This window comes from Pleurodeles waltl, chromosome 1_2, assembly GCF_031143425.1.
Source record: "Pleurodeles waltl isolate 20211129_DDA chromosome 1_2, aPleWal1.hap1.20221129, whole genome shotgun sequence".
Lineage (NCBI taxonomy): Eukaryota > Metazoa > Chordata > Amphibia > Caudata > Salamandridae > Pleurodeles > Pleurodeles waltl.
Genome location: NC_090437.1, coordinates 802,286,025 through 802,306,152, shown reverse-complemented (window position 1 = coordinate 802,306,152; position 20,128 = coordinate 802,286,025). Strand labels below are relative to the sequence as shown.

Below are 20,128 nucleotides of genomic sequence, written 5' to 3'. Positions count from 1 at the left end.
GAGGTGGGTGCGTAGTGTGTTGTGTGAGACTGTTGAAGGCTGCAGAAAGGTCCAGGAGGATGAGGGCGACGGTCTTGCCTCGGTCGAGGAGTGTGAGGATGTCGTCTGTGGCGGCAAGGAGGGCAGTCTTAGTGCTATGGTTGTTTCTGAATCCTGACTGAGAGGGGTCCAGGATGTTATTTGCTTCCAGGCAGGCGGTGAGTTGTTTGTTGACTGCGTACTCAATGACTTTGGCCAGAAAGGGGAACAGGGAGATGGGCCGGTATTTCTTGAGGTCTGTCGGGTAGGCGGTGAGTTTCTTCAGTAGAGGTTTGACCTCGGCGTGTTTCCAACTCTCTAGGAAGGTGGCAGTTTCGAAGGAGCGGTTGATGGTATGCCGGAGTTTGGGTCTGATGATGTCGCTGGCTTTGTTGAAGATACGTTGAGGGCATGGGTCGGTGGGTGCTCTTGAGTGGATGGTTGCCATGATGTTGTGGGTCTCTGTGTCGTTGATGTAATTCCAGCGGAGGAGGGTGAAGGGGGGGAAGGGGTGTAGGTGACGCTTTGGTCGATGGGCTTGTGGTGAGAGTCGTGGGGGAAGGGGCCTGGATGGTGAAGCTGTTGTAAATGTCTGCGATCTTGCAATGGAAATAGTTGGCGAGGTTTTCGCAGAGTTCTTTCGACAGGGGGATGTCGGTGGAGTTTGAGTTGTGGTTGGTGAACTCTTTAAAGATGGTGAAAAGTTCCTTGCTGTTGTGGGCATTTTTATTGATACGTTGCTGCAGGGTGAATCTTTTGGTAGTCCTAATGAGCCGAAGGTGATGTTTGACGGCATTTTCGAAGTTTTGTGATTTGCGGGGGTCTTGTCAGTGCACCATTTCCTCTCTAGACGTCTGCAGAGCTGCTTCGATTCTTTGAATGCGGGGATGAACCAGTTTGCTTTCGTGGCTGTGCTTCTGTGGTGGGGTGTCTTGAGGGGGGCGAGGGTGTTGGTGCAGTCGGTGATCCATTCATGGAGGTTATTTGCGGCAGTGTTGACACTGTTGTCGGTTGGGGGGTGAGGGGGTTGTTGCGTTGAGGCTGGTGGTGAGCTGGGCTTCAGTGACCTTGTTCGCATTTCTGCAGGGAAGTTGTAGAGCGTGGTGGTGACCGATGGATTTGTTGAAGGTGAAGTGAATGTAGCGGTGGTCGGTCCATTGGAGTTTGGTGGTGTGGCTGACGGAGACGTGGTTGCTGGAGGAGAAAATAGATCCTGTGTGTGACCGGCTGTGTGAGTGGGTATAGTGACGAATTGCTTGAGTCCGAGGTTGGTGAGGTTTTGGAGTTTTTGTCATTTGGGTTTTCCAGATGGAAGTTGAGGTTCCCCAGTAGGATGTAGTCCTTGGATGTAAGAGCGTGGCTGGTGGCTAGGTCAGCGAAAGTGTTGCAGAAAGGGGGGGTGGGAGCCGGCAGCCTGTAGATAAGGGTGCCCCACAGAGTGGTGTTAGGGTTGGTTCCAATCTGCAAGTAGAGGAGTTCCATGTTGGTTGTGGAGTCTTAAGGCATAAATATCAAACATATATTTGTATGCATTTATTTAGAAAGCATCTTATATGGAATATGTTTGCAACTTTTACCATACTCAATTTCTCCATTCTCCATGCCAAGGAGAAAATAAAAAGTGAGGTGGGTGACGTCTTTGAAGAGGCTGGCCTCAGAGGACAGAAACACTCCTGACTGACTTAACAGCAAGGCTCAACTTCCTTCCAGGCCAAAGGAGGGACACATAAAGAAGAGAGAGAAAGAGGGAAAGATGAAAGGTGCTAGTGGGGTGAGGGACTGATCTAAATCTTAGTTAGACGATTAAATTACAATTTATATAAAAAGGAGTACAGGAGAACAAGAAGAAGTTGTGTAAGGGAGATGTCTTGAAATAATGTATATCAAGAACATATTGAGGAACCTCTTTGACTCTCTCATTGACAGGGCAGAAAAATAATTGGAGATTCATCACTAAAAATATTGCCATTCATACAAGAGTGAGGTCACTGATAAATTCAATAGAACACTAAGACATCACACATGGGATGGTTCATATGTTCAAGAGCCTGATCACTGAGTAAAATCACAGAGCCAAAGTTCAGACAAACATACAAATTTGCATGGCCAGATAAAAGACTGTCAAGCCATAGAACATAGGGTGCATTGAGGGAGAAAGTCGAGAGAAAGCAGACACTGAACAGGATGAAAGGCATTTAAATTTAAGAGTTTCATATGGTTCCTAAGATAATAGGACTACATATAGAGGACAGCAGAACTTCAGAATGTGGGAGACCATGTCTGTCCACACCATCAGAAACTGTCGGCCCAGTTCCTGGCTAGCTCACAGTGCCTCACCTGAACCCCTTAACCTACTGGGGTGGAAGGAGATAATGGCAACCTAAACATGACACTCTCACTCCCCAGGGAAGTTGCAGAGACAGGTCTCACCCTTTAATTGTATTAGTCATGCATGTCCAGGTGAAGATACAAAAGATATACAAACTAAGTTATCAATATATTTATTGAAACAAACATAATATCTTGCATAAAGCGAATGAGCTGTGATAATTAGGCAGCTGAAACAAAGTAACCAACATGATAAACGTGGTGAAGACAATGAATAAGCCAACCTTGGTAAATGCATTCTAGAAGTTCTAGAGGCTCCTAACTAACCGTAAGACTAGACTGAGAGCATAGCGGGTGGACCCTTCTGCCTGGCCCTATCTAAGGGATTAGCCCCAGCCCCATACCTGAAGACGTTGACAGGAGTCAGCCGGCGGTGTAGGTGGCAATCCTCTCGGAAGCTGGTAGGTTTGCGCAAGCAGAGCTGCATGTCAAACACAGCATTTGGCCCAGGATGGCTGTGGCTTGAGTGCCCTCTGCCCCTTCCAGGTCAGTGCACCGCTTATATAATAGAGCCATACTGTGTTGAAAGCACAGCTCTAATGCAATGCTGTGTCCAGATGTTAGAAGCTGTCTCCTGAATGGGCAACACAAAAACTAGGATATTGTGTACAGTGTTCCTAGCCTTGAACAGAAATCCATGATTAAACGTTGTGCAAAGACTAAACAAGCAACTCATACCACATATTCCTAGAAGAATATCATACAAGAAATGCGTGTAAAATGTAATTCCTAAAAGCAGTGCAGCTAAACGTACAAAATATGAAATATAAAATGAAGCTAAAAACAACGGGAACCAAAACTGATCCAAAAGGTCCTCACTCAAGAGCCATACAATAAGGTAGGTGTGCCAGAGTGGCTTAATAATGATATTGAAATATGAGATGCAGAAAAAAGCTGAGGCATCAAACAGAGAGGTCACAAAATTAGAACCAAGGAAGCAATCTCAAAGTTAGAACACTAAGGTCACAGAAATGGGGTTTTCAAAAACAGAACAAAGAGCAATGCTGACTATAGAAAGGTCATGGATAGAACTATAGGAGAGGACGCCAGTACAGATTCTGCACACTTTGAGAGACACGGTAAAGCATGGCTTCGGAGACAGAAAGATATCAGTAAAAGAGACACACTGAAGAGCCACATTACCCCAAAGTTCTAATCATCCGGAAATGATTTAAGTGAGAAGTGTGAAGGTATGAATAACGGACCAAGCTTATGCGAAAATGAATTTGTTTAATGGGACGTTACTACGAAGGTTATTCTTTATACACACTAATATTACCGGTCAACATGTTGAAGAAATCCTTCCAGTCCCCACTGATGAAGAAGTTGTGATGTCATGACCTGAAAAAGTAAAAGTAAATATCTGAAAGGCAAGTAAAGTATTCGCGTGACTTATTATAACGCTTCGAACGCCTAATTTTGCAAATCATATTAAATATACATGTGGGCAGCCAAAATAAATCTATTAACAGCAAACGCAACGTTTATGTCTGCTCAAATTGAAAAGTAGCTTTGAACGTCTATTCACCTTGATGGTTTGCAGTAGTATGTTTTTGGAAAACGTAAACTTTGTGGATAAATTACACCAGCTCCAGAAAGCAGTTATCTAAAGACAGTCAAATAGTGAAAAATGTTTGAAAATCATACATCCTGTGCACGATTCTGCAGCAATGTTTAATTTGCCCACGTTATTTTTCACTTTGTGAATAACGGACTCAAAGATGTATCACTTTAAAACGTTTTGGGCTACTTAAACTCAAATAGATACAAACAACAATGGTGTAATTTTAGTCAAGTTATGGGAGTAGAAGGGTGACTTAACATGACCCCAACCCTATATTATAAAACAGGAAGCAGTAACAGATCAACTTTGACTTTGATGACAGTTCAAAGATGGTGATATAGAACAATAGTCTTAGGGTGCAGCAACGTTACAGTAGAAATACGAGTATTGTAATGCAATATAAAGTCAAGCGGTTTACAACACAACTGGTTGGAAATAATAATAATAATAGATTTAAACAAAAACAGACTTAGGATGCAGCACAGCGATAAACACATAGCTGTGAGGTTACTAAACTTTGCAAATGCTAAAGACATACGGAATTCCATCTAATGACCTTGATTTCCCAGAATTTTTGTACTTGTTATTTGGACCGCAGGGTAGCGAGGAACTGCTAAAACTGTGAGGGTACCATTATTCCTATTCAACTGCATGCCTGACCTTCCTTTGCGTCAGCTGTAAAGTGCACACAAAAGATACAGGCTGCTTAAATTCCAAATATGCACATGAGGACACATTATTTCATTCTCACATATTTAACGAACACATTGATATGAGCTTATGAACAACCATGCAGCACTTCAGGGAGGCATACATGTTAAAAAGCAAAACTGCACCCAATTTTACTTTTATAATGCAACACTTCGACCACATTGCCCCAACCCTAATGTTTAACTTACTCCCTTAAGAAAGCAAAGCCTGAGCTGAAAATAGCTTTCCACACACACACCAAGCTTTACACTACAGTGAACAAAAGGTCCAAAATTCAGGGAGTGTCAATTCCTTCCGACTTGAACCCCCTAGATTAGGGAAACAAAAGTCCTAATTGTGCTCTTTCTCAGGCTCTGTCCCTAGGATATGGACCTCTCTTCCACCAGATATCCGTCAAACCTATTGACCTCCATTAAAAAAAAAATAGGTGAAAAGGGTATTAGTGAACAGATTCCTCACATAACATTAGGCGCCGACGGCATCCCTGTTAGCCTGACTCCTGGGTTGTGTACTCTCCCCTACCCCAACCACCGACGATATTCTATTTACCTGGAGAGAATGCCACCCTCCCTGCTGAACGCAAAGGAACAATCGGAATCCGGTTGCCATGAACCAGATCAATGCTGGCCCGGAAGGTCATCTTTAGAGGAAGTGCTTACTGTGTTGGAAAGGGGCATTGGTTGCTGGGTGATTATTTGTATTGCAACAGATCATATCTTGGTTGATGTTTTGCTTCTGTTCTAGACTAGATATAATGCTCTGATACACCAGGGTCATGTTGGCGCTTGGAGAATACAGTTACGTAAATTATCATATTTTCGATTATGTTTTGAGGTTTTTGCCTCTCTTCTAGACTAGTGCAGCTCTCTGATACTCTAGGGTCATGTTCGCACAGCTTAAAACTCTTCAAATAAATAAATCCGATTTTAAACTATGTAGCTTAGGTCTATAGTGTAATTCTTAGGCTCAGCTGCATAATGCTTAAATATGAAATGCAAAAATGGAGACCTTTACATTTAAATTGTTATTGCATAATTGTTATGGCTGAGGCCTTATAAAACTGCACCGTTAACTGAAAACTATTTTCCCTCAGTTCGGGGAGGTCTTGGGAATGCCATACTCATAGCTCATAATTGAGAAAAATGTAACAGTCAATATGGAATTTTATTACGTTGCTCCAAAGGTGATTTTTATAAGGTTGTTTTCCACCCTTTTAAATAACTAGGCAACTGATGATCGCAAACACTTTCCTAGAACTGGGACCCTGACTTTCACATGCAATTGAGAGCCATTCTCATCTACTTCTTTCCTTGGAAACGCGATGAACTGATGCTGATCAAAGCATTCCTTAAACTAATGGCTTGCTTCCCTTCACCTCCCTTCTATCTTGATGGCACATGCCAATGGAGACCAATGACACCTGCCTGCCTTCAAGGGATTGGATCTCAAGACCTGGAGGAGACATTAATGTGTTTAGAAGGGTGAGATTCAGCTTTCATCCTCCAGGGGCTAGAGTGACTGGGCCCTGGGAGGACTTACGAGAAAGAAAAGGACCCCTAGGAGAATGTAAAAGGGTCCTTAAATAGCGTGCACAGAGGAACATCTTTGGCATTTACTCTTTTACAGCTACTTATGATGCTGGGTGTGATCCTCTTATCCAGAATTTCAGAAATCCGTAAACAGAAACAGAAGTTGCAAAACTTTTGCAAAGGTTCATTGAGAAGAACAATATTACAGTTTTCACAAGTCCTCTATGACATTTCCTCTTGTTATTCTTTTAATTTCAAGAGTGTTTTATTGGGATTTGATATAACAGGAAAATAAAATAATATAAATGAAAAGGAAGAATACATTGTATGGCACTATCAAATGAAGTGGGAACAGTAGTTTACAATATAGCACGAGGAGTCAGTCCACATTTAGAAAAGTACGTGTAGAGAAAAGTGTATTTGCTTCCAATGGTGAGGTGAGGTTAATCAGTGTATGTATCGTGACGGAGCGTTTTTTGATGTTGTGTTGAATGATCTGTCTCATTTATCAGTTGCAGATGAATGAGACAGAGTAAAAGAGCAGAGACGAGAGAAGAGAAGATGGAGACAGGAGTGAAAAGTAGGGAGTCCCTGGGGAAGGGAGGTGGGGAAAAGAGAGGGGTGGGAGAGTGGGGAGAGAAGGGGGAGAGTGGGAGAATGAGTGAGTGAAAGCATGAATGATCAGGGGATCAGATGATCATGGTTACACAGACGAGTGAGACAAAGTTGTCTAGTTTGCACCAGAGCTTACCATTCTTCACTGGTGTTGTCTTCAAGTATAAGTTTTGTGAGTTAGAGGCAGTTCTGGTGAATTGGAACCATTCACACTATGTGCAGTGGGATAGTTTGGATGAGTATTTCCATTCATTGAGAATAACTTTAAGGCCAGTAATGATTAGAATGTCCCATAGGAGACGGTCCTCTTTGTTTTATGCCTGTTTAATGTCATTGGGGAGGATGCATAGTGTAATAGAGGCTAAAGTGGGAATCCATTTTGTATGAAGTATCTGAGATATTGTATTACTGATGCCATGCCAGAACCTTTTTGTGGAGGTGCATTCCATTAGAATGTGTTTTAAGTCTCCAGTTCCCTTCTCACAGCTCCAGCATGTATCGGAGAATCAGAGGCCTAGTTCACAAAGTTTGGCCTGAGACCAGTGGGCCATACTGGCAATCCAATATTTACTTTGTGCTAGGGATGGAGTTAATATGTTGGAAGGGAGGTGACTCCAAGTAGATGGCCAGTTCGGTGAGACCTTTGGAGTGTTTTTGGAGTCTGATAGTGTTAGAGAGCAAACGTTATCAATAAAATGTGTGTAACTAAAATGAAATGAGTATTAAAAGGTCTAAACAGAGAAACATGTGTTAGAGAAGTAAACCATGCATGTTTAAATGTGCTTGACACGTGGTGTCCGTCACCTGGATTTCTATGTGAATTAATAAATTTCTCTTAAAATGTATTTTGATTAGTTATAACTACATGTACTGACAAAGGTTGATTAATATTATTGTATTACAAAACTGATGGTTTGAAATTATTAAAAATGTTTTATTATTCATGTATTAGCATTAATAAAAAGGCCTACATTTTAGTATTTTTTCAGAAGCACAATTTTGAAATGTTATGCTGGCTTTAATGAAAAGCTTTTGCATTCATTGTTTATTAGACATCACATTAAAGTCCACAGTGTAAAGCTTCTGCTTTCTCTCTGTCCTGTTAGTTCTGTACTTCCTTGTGATAAAGAGTACAGGTTTTCACAATAACTCTTAGTTTCTGAAAGGAAACAACATTTGTTAAATGTTGTGTTCGGTGCTTCTGTTTTAACTAAGTTATTGTTACACGGAAACTGCCACCTGGAGAGGAGCGGGAATGTGACCCTATCTTGGAAAAAGGAATGAAGAAAGATACAACTGAAGCCCCAATGAAATTTAATTGGTTATTTACATAACACACCTGAGAGTCTTGTCCAATAGAAGCTTAGCTAGTGATTTTTGGGGTTTTTATTTAGCAAGTTTTAGATGATGTAAGTTCAGATCTATTCAGAGTTCGGTTCTGTTCAGTTTAGTTCTTTGTAGCTCTTATGTTTAGCTACTTATGATTTTAACAGTTGAGTTACATTAGGCCAAACATTACTGAAAGGTTTTCCCTTTTCATGTTCCTGATGCTAATCTCTGGAGACCTGCTGTTTCTGTGCTCAGCTGATGAAGACTCTGCAATCTGCTGTCTCAATTAAGAGATGGATAACCAACTGCATTTATTTTTCTTTTGCATGTTTTTCCCTTTAGAAAAACTGCATATTTTTTATTAGCGCCATAGTTAGATGTTTTCCCAAATTAATTTTTGTCTCATTTTAATTTTTGCATTTGACAAAGCCCAGCCCGCACATTCTTTTCAAATTAGAATTTGGTAGTAAGGATGTCTGATCCAACAATTTATTTAAATGTTTATTAATTGATTGTGATTGATTCAACTGCACAACTAAACGAATTCTGTTGCTATTTTTCCAATACTTCTGTTGTTATTTTGCATAATTCTTTTGGAGTGTTTAATGGTAATTGCACTTCTAAAATTAAAATTCTTCAGACGTTTTCAATAGCCTGTGTTGTTTCTGCATTGCTATCATTTGGTTTTGCGCATCATTTTCGTGACCTAAGCATTGTCAATTTAAGGGCAATACATATTAAAACTTTAGTAAATTTGGTGAGGTGATTCATGACCACATAGGTCATGGTGTGTATACATTTCTGTATACTCTGTAAATTTCTGTATATTTTGATTGTGTTGGTTCTCATTGTTTGATTTGATGATCTCATTACTCCTGCCTCAGTCAAAAGATCTGAGTCAACCTCTGAGGGTAGTAGATGTCACTGCACTATTACGTGCCACCTTAGCCTAATATTAGGTCACACACCCACAATAGTGGAGTTTCCCACTTGTCTTGTTTTGTTTTATTTACTGAGTTTTTTGTGGTGGATAGGAGGGAGTACCGTTTGGAAGCTAGATGACTGGCAAATGTTTCAATATGTTGGGTAGGTCAGGGTTGGAGATTTATGTTTGGCTATACATGATTTTATTTTAAGGCCAATGGTAAAAGTCTAGGCTGTTTAAGTCAAATGTGTCTTTAATTTGAAAAAACAGTATGGTTTCTGAGGGTGTGCCCATCAGGAGAATATCTTTTTCTGCCCATTTCTCTATATACATCGTCTCCCTTCTAGTTTGAAGTTTTCATTGTGTCATAGCGAGGCTAGACATGAGTGTTTAATTTTGTTGGGTAGTTTGTTGTAAATTTTTCAGAGTGCCTGTGCTGGATAGAATGTTTATAGAGTGGTGTGTTTAAAAAAAACTTTGACTGTTAGAAATTAAGTGAGGGATAAGGGTTTAGCGAGGGCAATTTCAATAGCGAGCCATGGCGGCGAGGGGTTGGTGGTGGTTAGGAGCCAATAGCGCCACTGTTTCGCTAGGAAGGTATGTTGGTATCTCCAGTAGTCAGGTAAGTTTATGTCACCACTTTATTAGGAAGTCCCAGTTTATTTTGGGCAATTCTGGGCTTTTTAGACTTCCAGAGGAATTCAGTAAGTAACATGTCTATTTTAGTAAAAAAAAGCTGTCTGAGAGGTATACGGGGGACATGCTGATAAAAAAGTTAATGAGGGGATAATCAATATTTTTATAAATTCTATCCCACCCCCACCTAGTAAATAACCTGGTTGACCATTTGTCTAAGCAATCTTTGATGTTATCTAGTGTATTTTCTCGTTGAGATCAATAGAGTCTTTAAGGTTATGAGTGAACCATATATTCAGGTATTTTATCTTATCTGGGGCCCATTTGAGTCCATAGGGGCTGATGGGAGAGCTGTTGCAGTACATATTAAGAAGAAGAACCTCTGTCCTTTCCTTGTTGAGGTAGTAGCCTGACATCTTAGAGTAGTCGTTGATGGTGGATAAGATGTGCAGCAAGGCCGATTCTGCCTGGGTACTAAAAAGGAGAATGTCATCTGCGTAGGTGGCTAGTTTTTGTGGTCCCGATGAGAAAGGGATACCGGGGATGAATGAATTCTCTCTGATCAATATAAGTGGGGGTTCTAGCATTAGTAGAAATAGTAGGGGGGAGAGAGGGCAACCTTGTCTGGTTCCTTGTTAAAGGTAAAAGGGATTAGATAACTTTCCATTGATGGTTATTCTAGCTTTCGGTTCCTTGAATAGAGCAAGGATCATTTTTGAGAGAGTAGGACCAAAGATGAAGGAAGTGATTGAGGCCTGGAGGAAGGTCTAGGATACCTAATCAAAGGCCTACTGTGCATCCAATGCTATCGCGCAGCTTGGTTGGTGCAGAAGTTTGCCTATTTCAATTGCATGGCTAAAAAGTCTCATATTATCCGCGCAGAATCTCCCTTTGATGAATGCTGATTGAGAGGGATGTATTATGGTATTTATAAAGGGTATTATTCTGGGGACTAGCATCATGTCATATATTATACAGTCTGTGTTTATTAGGGATATGGGCCCGTAGTTCTTGTGACTGGATGGGTCTTTCCGTTCTTTGGGTAGAACAATTATGATCACCTCCGGAGGCGGAGCCCTCGACGGACCCAGTGGAGGAGAAGTGAGCAAATAAGTCTTCTGAGGGAGTGAATAAGGAGGTACTTCAAGTTTGACAGAATGAGGCAGGGAAGCCGTATGGGCCCCGAGCCTTCCTGGCTTTCACTGTTTTTATTGCGTTTATGATTTCTTTGCTATACAATCGGCTACTCTAGTGATTCTTTTATTGATTCATCCATCATAGTTACATAAATTTTGCTGTGGTGGTTTAAGCATATGTCATAAGATGTATTATTACTTTTGGGGTAGAGGGTCTGGTAATAATTTCTGAAGGTATTTAGAATGTCCTTCTCGTTTAGTGATGTGACGCCATGTTTGGTGTTATAGAGGATATTCTTCTTGTCTGACGGATCTGTTTTAAATAAGATGCAAGTATTTTGTCAGCTTCGTTACATCCACAGAAGTTTATGCCTTTGTATTTTTACTCAGAATCTTGTAGTCATACTTGAGTTTATTTGGATTGTTTAATTCAGTTTTGTCATTAAAGCGTTTGAGATCTTCTATAATGCTTTTATTTTTAGTTCTAGTTGGTCTAAGGTTTTGTTGTGTAGTTTGTTTTTCTTTGACATAAGTTTAATCATGCCTGCAGATAGTGCATTGCAGGGCGTCCCAGATGATTTGTGCTTTTGGACCAGAGGACCTATTGAGTTCTATGTATTAACTGAGCTCTTTTTTGATTATTTCCTTGAAGGCGAGTTCCTCTGTGAGGCGGCTGTTCATTCTCCATGTTTTTGTTCCTGATGTACTGTAAGCAATATCAGAGTAATGACATACAGGCATGGTCTGAAAACTAGGATTGGTTCAATGGTTGGGGAAGAGGTGGCTGGGACGTGAGTTTCATCAACTAAGATATAAACGATGAGAGAGAATGTATTGTGCGGATGGGAGAAAAATTTATAATCTTTCCCTGTGAGATTAAATAGACTCCATATGTCTTTAAGTTTAAGAGAAGTGCACGTTTAGCATTTGTTTATGGGATTTGTTGGGTTTAAACTGACATGAAGAATTCCTGGCAAGGGTGGCGCCCCAGGGTAAATTGAAATCTCTGCAGTTGGGAGGTAAATTTGAGAGTTTTTTATTGAGATTAGTCCAAAAGGCAGGGTTGCCATTATTGGGGGCATAGACATTCATGACTATAATTTCAGTGTTGTCCCTCTGTAATTTAGTAAGAAGCCATCTGCCTTTGGTGTCTGCTTCTGAGGACAGGATAGTGGGACCAGAGGCTTTTGAGATAAAGTGATCAGCCCATTTTTTTGTTTGTTGGTGGGTTGCATGATAAGTCACTAACCCATGCATTTTTATTTTTTTGGGAGGATAGCCTCTTTCAGGGCAACCTTGGTTTATTGAAGGAGAATGAGGTCTCCCTTAAGTTTGGGTTTATAGTCTAGGATTTTCTGTCATTTAGTTGGGTGATTTAGACCCTTGACATTAAGGGAGAGTATTTTTGTTCTGCATTTTTGTGGGAGGTGAGTCTTCTCGTCCATGTGACCAGCTAAATACCAGTTATTGTTTGCCGTGAGGTGGAGGTAGGAGGAGTGGTGGGTTTGAAGAGATAGAATGGGCGAGGGGAAACGGAATGGGTGAAAGAGGCAGGGGAGGGAGTAGGAAGGAGGGAAAGGAGATAGTAGAGTAGCACAGTACAGGACAGGAAGAAAGATATGAAAGGTAAAAGGAAAATGGTAGTATAGTGATTTATTAAATACTTGTGATGAGAACCTAGATACCATGGACAGATATCTGACAAAATCTAACTCAGGATAGATGGAGGCCACGAGTGGTCAAGCCAAGGCCTGGAGTGCAGTCTTGCAGCACCCTGGTTAGAACAGGGTGAGTATTAAGAGTCAGGGCAGTGTCTAAGTATAGTATGTTTACCTATATTGTATGGTGACTGAGGTGCCTGGTGTGGTTTCCATAGTGGGTTAGTTGCCATTTAGTGGAAGTGGATAATAATGTGTATTCTGTTGTTTATATGAATGTATTCGCAGGTATAGTAGTTGGAGTATATATAGAAAGTGTAATATTTGTAGAGAGTGAGGTAGCTATTTGTCGGATGGGTGTTAGTTGGTGACACATGTCATTAATTCTGCTGAATTAGGTTTCTATGTCAACAGTGTTGTGAAAAATGTTACCCGTTGTATTTCATAATTATGGAGCACAATGTACAGGCTCCAGTAAATTCTCCACTTGCTGTCATTATAATGCTAACATAATATCATCATAGTGTCAATGTAGAGCCAACAGACTTTCAATGAGTTATCAGTAAGTTGTCTGCCTAGAACCAACATATTATCAACCTAGTACCAGCATAATGTTCACATAGTGCCAGCATATTCTCAACATAGATTCAACACATATCGAAGTGAGTCGGTCAAGTGACCCCAGGTTAATGTATTGCAGGTAGTGCGGGCAAACGTTAGTGATTTTTGGACAACAGCTCAGTACCCATTGGATGTCACTAGATTTGGATGATATCAATGTGAGGCTGGTATCAATATTATTTAATGTCAATATGGGCTGAAGGCAATGATAAAACATAGGACTTAACCAGAGCAGGTTGAAGGTTGTTATAGAGATACAGTACCAGTCATTGAAGAAGAGAAGAGAAATCTTACCATTGGTTAGGGTTAACAGTAGGTTGATAGGTTTATTGTGAGGTTATTAGTAGGTACTAGTTAGTTTCGTTTTGTAGGTTGCTGACCACTTTATTTATTCTGTCTCGGTTTGAAGTGGAAGGAACTTAAACAAATATTTCAGCCTGTTATTGTTATTATGGACGAATGAGTTTGTACGCCCATGTGTCGATGCCATGGGTTGATCAGAGTTCTGCTGCGTTATGGGAAGACAGTGAATTGGGTTTTGTTTAGGTTGTTTGTGGACAACCTTGATTATCGTATGTTACTAAGTGAGTATGAAGTTAGTGAAAGTTATTGGGAAAGATTTGAGTTAAGTGTTAGCCATTCCTTCTGAGTTTTTAAGAAGTCGTTCTCAGGTCTTGGATTTCTGCAGCGTAGGAGTCCAGTTCCTTAGGGCCTTAAAAAATGATGGTTTTGCCATTGTAAATTGTTTTTATCCGTACAGGACCATTAAACGAATATTGTATTGACAGATCTTTCAGTTTTTCTTTGGGAAAGGAATGCCTTTCATTTCTTGACAACATCTTTGAAGTAATCTTGAGAGATCCCAAGGTAGGCACCTTGCCACTTAATTCTCTATATTTTCTTTAACTGTCTGACAGTGGCTTCAGTATTTCAGTAGCGGAGGGGTCTGAAAATGAAGGCTCTTGGAGCTGCGCTGTTTGGGGCTTTGTGTGTGGGTACTCTATGCACTCAAGTTATTTCAAAGTCCTTGTATAAGTTTATATTGAGTACTTGTGGGAAACATTTTTCAATGAAGGTTGCACAGGAAGAAGATTGTTTTTTGCTACCTTCAGGAAGTATAAAAATGAGCAAGTTGCCCCTTCGATTTCTATTGAGTTTAGTGATGTTCCTTTCCGTCGAGCCAGTCTCGCGGTGGTGGTTAATAAAGTTTCAGAAGAGTTGCATTTGTGGTCTTCCAGGAGGTTTATACGTGATTCTATTTCAGAGACTCTGCCACCCAGTTGTATCACTTTTTGTTTCAAAGATGCAAAGTCGCACTGTACAGTTTCTGTGGTGGATTCTGTCGATTGAGCAAGCATGTGTAGCATGTCAAATGTCTGCATAATTAGGTCTAGAGTTGCGGAGTTCTCAGATTTAGATTTTATAGGGGTGTCTGGGTCCAGGGGGTCCTGCTTGTGTCTCTTTTGTGCTGGCTTGGTGTCTTTCAGCCCTCCCCTCGCTTCTTTGGGGTCATGCAGTTTGGAATCTGCCATTTTGAGAGCAGATCTTACTGTATACTTTGTGTTGGGTGCACAGAGTAGGATTTCAGTAGACCTTGAGATGTTTGACAGAGGCGCTGAATATTGGGAGGTAGGTTGAGGTGCAGAAGTCGGTATCCTTCCTGGGTGAGTAACACTTAGATAATTTTATATGGTGCCGCAATGCAGATTGTTGAATAGCAAGGTACAGCACTTTGGAGTGTAAGGGATTATTCTCAGCCCCACCTTGTCTGCAATTTGGGTTGCTGTTGAGGGGGAGAAATTCAGGATCCCAATGTGTATAGTTTAGAAGAAAGTTCTGGAGCTTTAGAAAGCTGTGTTAAATGTAGGTGGCCATCTTAGGATCAGGTATAAGATGGGAGGGCCCGTGCCATACTTGCTCTGGTCGGTAAATTAGCTATGTATATTATAGGTTCCTACCCTTATACAGCGTTGTAGAGTAGTGCCACTGAGTGCTCATCTCTAGGGGTAGGATTTTCATAGTGACGCTGGGATAGGTGAGTAGAGATTCATCCACATAGAGTTCTGGTGTTGGCCATTTTAGGGTCAGGCACTGTAAGGCAGCTTCTGGAGCACTTGGTCATAAGAGATGTTTTTCTTGAAGTGTTTTTGCCAAAAGTAGTTCAGTGAAAGCACCACACCTCCCTACACTGGGAACTGTTTAAAGTGTCCGTGAAGGCGGTGTATCAGCAGAGCAGGCAGTTTTTGTCCCTTGGCATGGCAGAGCTCTCCGATTAGGTGGCCATTCTCCTCGGGCGGTAGCCTCTTGTTATTATTGTTTGGGCAAACTAATTACTTTAAAAAATATTCCTGTGTCTCAGTTCTCTGTATACACACTTTTAGACACTGAGCCTCCTGCACTGTTTTGAAACACTACCCATTTTCGTAGCACTGTGCAAAATAATTTCAACACACTTGCTGTTATTGATAGGTTATTTGGGTCACATCTTTATGTTAAAACTGCTAGGTATCTTGATGGTTTGCTACATAAACACCCTACTTCTTGAATTATAAACACAAAAGTGCACCCATTACTACTTTGGTTTATCCTCTATCCAGGTTCCTCTTGCCCTTTGGCTGCTTTTTTCTTGTGTATTAAGCTTATCATGACCAACAATGCTCACTAGAAGCACTGTATTACACAGGGAGCAGTGTACCATATTGAGCACTCTGAAAGATCAAGTGCTCAATAAGAAGCTTTGGTGTTAGGGTACAAAGGCTAAGGCATCCCTTTTTGAGACCCCTTCAACCATTAAAACTTAAACCTATTTAGCAATCTACAGTTTGTCAAATAAGGCAGTAAAGAAAAAGCAGAAGATATATTAAGGTCCAAGTATCAGAATGAATTCAGTTTCAGAACATCCACCACACCCAGCAGGACCATTTTAAATTCTCCTCTGAGGTCTAAATTCCACTAGTAATGAGTATGATTACAGTTAGGTTCCACCGTACCTTACTTTGTGGTTAACGTTTTGTGACAATTTCTTGCAAGCAACAGAAAGCAGGGAATTTGCTGAAACCTGGTATGTTTTCTGGGTGTGCGGACATGGTTTTCATTATTTATATATATATATTTTTTTTTACTAATGTTTAATTGACACACTTCTAAGTTTTTTCTCCTAACTTAAAATGAGTTACCTCTGCTGAACCTCTTTCAGATTTAGGCCTTTATTACAGATACTAAAAGGAGGGCCAAGTATACCTCAGAGATCATTTACTAATTTCTGATACGAAAGACATAGGCCCTCATTACGAGGCTGGCGGTGAGTGATAAAGTGGCGGAAATACTGCCAACAGGCTGGGGGTAAGTACTGCCAAATTATTACCATGGCGGTGATAACTCCCATAGACAGCCAATGTACCACCCAACCACCAGGGCGGAAACAACACTCACCACGGAGGTAGCTGGCAACAGCCAAGCAGAAGACAAAGCACTGCCCACCATATTAAGACACATCAATTCGCCACCTTTTCCGGGGCGGTACCAATGCCATCAAAACCCTGGTGGAAACGAATTACAGAAGAGAAAGGACTCCCCATCGGATAGACAGGGTAGAACAACGCCATCATGGAACCCGAACTGAACGTTTTTCCGATGATCTTCTACGTAATGCTCCACCTGGAACACCAACGCCGACAACGGTGAGTACAGCCGCCTTGCACACAAGAGAGGGTAAGAGGAAAACAAGAGTGACACACACACACACGGCACACACCAGAAACACACACACACCACACAACCGTCCAGCTGCACACGAAAAACTATTTGTCCCCAAAAAACTGCAGAATAATGCAAGGACAACAGGAATGGACGAAAGGGATTGTAATCAGATCAACATCTAAATAACTAATTTGATTGGTCAATGAAACAGATATGTACACATGTACACAAAGGGACAGCGCCCAGTCCATTGTTCAAAGGGCCCATATGGCCACAGGGCACAGTCTAAGGCCCACCTCGAATCCTGACCACATCCGGATAGTACACTGCAGGGGCATCAGTTTGCAAACAGGCAGACACCACGGGGGCTACCTCAGCCAGATGCGGGAACAAGCCCACTGGTTCTGGAGGGGGCTCCATGCCCATTGCTCTGTCCTGGGTAGTGCAAGGCCACAGTCTCTCAGGTGGGTGACTTGCCCACTGGTTCTGGATCGGGCAACTTTCCCATTGCTCTGTCATGGGGAGTGCAAGGCCACAGTCTCGCAGGTGGGTGACTTGCCCACTGGTTCTGGAGGGGGCAACTTGCCCATTTCTATCTGCTGGGGAGCGCAAGGCCAAATTCTCTCAGGTGGGTGACTTGCCCACTGGTTCTGGAGGGGGCAACATGCCCTATGCTCATTGTCCTGGGGAGTGCAAGGCCATAGTCTCTCGAGTGGGTGTCTTCCCCACTGGTTCTGGATGGGGCAACTTGCCCATTTCTCTGTCCTGGTGAGTGCAAGGCCACAGTCTCTTGTGGGAAATTTGCGTACTGGTTCTAGAGGGGGCAACCCGTACAGCATCACCTGGAGTGTGGAATACAAGGCATCCGCTGGCAGTATCGGCTAAAGTGTGGTGGTGGATGAAGGAGCCTCCTGGGCCGCCTCTGTACTTTCAGATGGCTACAGTGTGGTAGTGGATGGAGGAGCCTCCTGGGCCGCCTCTGCCCTTTCTGATGGCTTCAATTCATCAGCTGGCGATGGGGGCCACGTGACAGCTGGTGGTGGTGTCGCCCTGACAGGCTCCGCTGAAGTAGAGGGCTTCATCTCCTCCAGTACATGGGGCGTGGATCCCTTTCCTGGTGGTGCACCTTCCTTCCCCTTCTTGCCTGGTGGTGCAGGCTCCATTCCCTTCTTGCCTGGTGGTGCAGTCTCCTTCCCCTTCTTGCCTGGTGGTGAAGGCTCCTTCCCCTTCTTCGATGGAGGCGTGGTATCATTACCACCACAAGTAGGTGTTGCTACCACTGCCCCCGCGGACTGTAATGCTGAGGTGCTGGGCTGTGTCCTTGGTACTCTGCTCAGACAGGCAGGACAGGAGGGAAGGGGAGTGAAGAGGTCAAGTTGAAACGGTATGGTGTTTGCGTGAGTGCTTGTGGTATGAAGTGTGGTGCTTGTGTTTGCCTGTGGCACTCTTCTTGGGTGTTTGATTTGTGTGCATGCTCATCTGTATGTGTGCCTGGGATGGGTTGGGGTTGAGGAGAATGGGACTGGGAAGTAGAAGTTGGAGGGGGATGGTAGAAACAGGGACAATGGCTGCCATCAGAGAGGAGGCCAGAGCGTGAATCGATCTCTGTTGGGCTGCCAATCCACCGTGAATGCCCTCCAGGAATGCATCAGAGATTGATCTCAGGAGGTCAATAGCCTCCTCGCTTAGGGCAGCAGGGCTCACTGGGGCAGGGCCTGAGATGCCTGGGGCGAAGGAGATGCCCACCCTCCTGGGTAAGTGGGCACGGGAAACTCACTGAGGGGCTGCTGGGAGGGCGGCGCTGGTATGGGGGGTGGCAGCTGTGCCTGCAGCTGGGGTAGTCACAAAGGTGTCCGCCACCACCAGTGAGCTCCCATCGGAGGAGGTATCTGAGTCTGTGTCATCTCCTCCAGTCTCCGCCGTGGTGCTCCCCTCACCCTCCGTCCCACTGGTTCCCTCGGCGTTGGTGGACTCTGCCTCATGGGTCATGTGGGATGAAGCTCCCTCTGTCATCGGTGCCCCTGCTCTTCCGCTAGATGATGCTAATGCATACAAGGACAGGATGACAAAACAAGAAGGGGGAGAGAGAGACAAGATACACTGGGTCAATGACTGCACCAATGCCACTATTGGCATACACATCACTGTCACACACAGGGAACAGGCTTAAGCACTATGCATTGCACTACCAGTTATATGGCTAGTCACTTAGGCAAGAGGAAGACCACACATTGCCAACTGCAGCACTCTTGAGACCCACGATTCCCTGGCTGAAATTGACTGCTTACAAGCTAGGTCACCTATATTTGCCATACAACCATTACCCTTGAGCTGACCCACGCTACAATGTCTGGCCTGGGCTCAGGGGCACCCACTAACACACATCCACCACCCGGATACCATCCCACTAGCCAAAATATGTATTGATACTTAATGTACTCACCCCCTTGTAGCTGCTGTGATGGCCTCAAGCACCCATCCAGCTCAGGTTAGGCCACCACCAGTATGCGGGCCATCAGGGGGGTCAGGGTCCAAGGGGCACCCCATCCTCGTTGAAAGGCCATCCCCAGCTGGGCCGAGGCGGTCTTCCGTACCCAGCGTCTCATGTCCTCCCACCATTTCCGAAAGTGGGTGCTCTGCCTGCCATAGACCCCCAGGGTCCTCCACATGTCCTTGGCGATGGCACGCAATATTCCTTTCTTTTGATGGGTGCTGACCTGCAGAGGTAATACAGACAGGAGAACACCACTTAACAAACAGTCCAGCCTGTCACACAAATGGCCCACCATACCAGTTTCTATCATCATTGGCACACACATAGCCTAGCGCACAACATGTACACCACCAACAGAGAATCCCCACGCCCCCTTACACAATGCTTGCACACACATATCCATGCATCCATGCCACATGCATCATGGCCAAAGTGTACTCATTTGTTGGTCTGGAGGCCCAAACAGCTGTTCATACTGGAGTAGGACCCCATCCACCAGTTGCTCCAACTCCTCCAAAGTGAAGGAAGGGGCCCTTTCCCTGGTCACACAGAACATGGTAGGTTCCAGACACAGGTCACAGCAGCACACGCAGAGTGTTCTCCTGTTGAAGGTCAGGAAACAAGTGAGGATTGAGACAGAAAATGGCGGTCACATCCGCAGTGGTGTAAACCCGTCACCGCCGGCGTACATCCCCACTGGCCACTACTCCATAGAGCCCCATATTATCCAATTAGGAATTGCACAGTGGTACAAGACTGCCTTCCGCCACGACGCCCAACGTCGTCAGAGGTACCTCACTTCCAC

At 43.3% G+C, this 20,128-nt stretch overlaps 1 protein-coding gene across 1 annotated transcript in view; it reads right to left on the bottom strand.

Annotated features, from left to right (window-relative positions):
- The window catches only part of AADAT (aminoadipate aminotransferase), a 378,880-nt gene that overhangs the window by 57,399 nt on the left and 301,353 nt on the right, over positions 1–20,128 (bottom strand). The window contains exon 10 of the mRNA XM_069244307.1: positions 3,686–3,747. Coding sequence (XP_069100408.1) covers positions 3,686–3,747 — 62 coding nt within the window. The remainder of the gene's footprint in view (positions 1–3,685; positions 3,748–20,128) is intronic.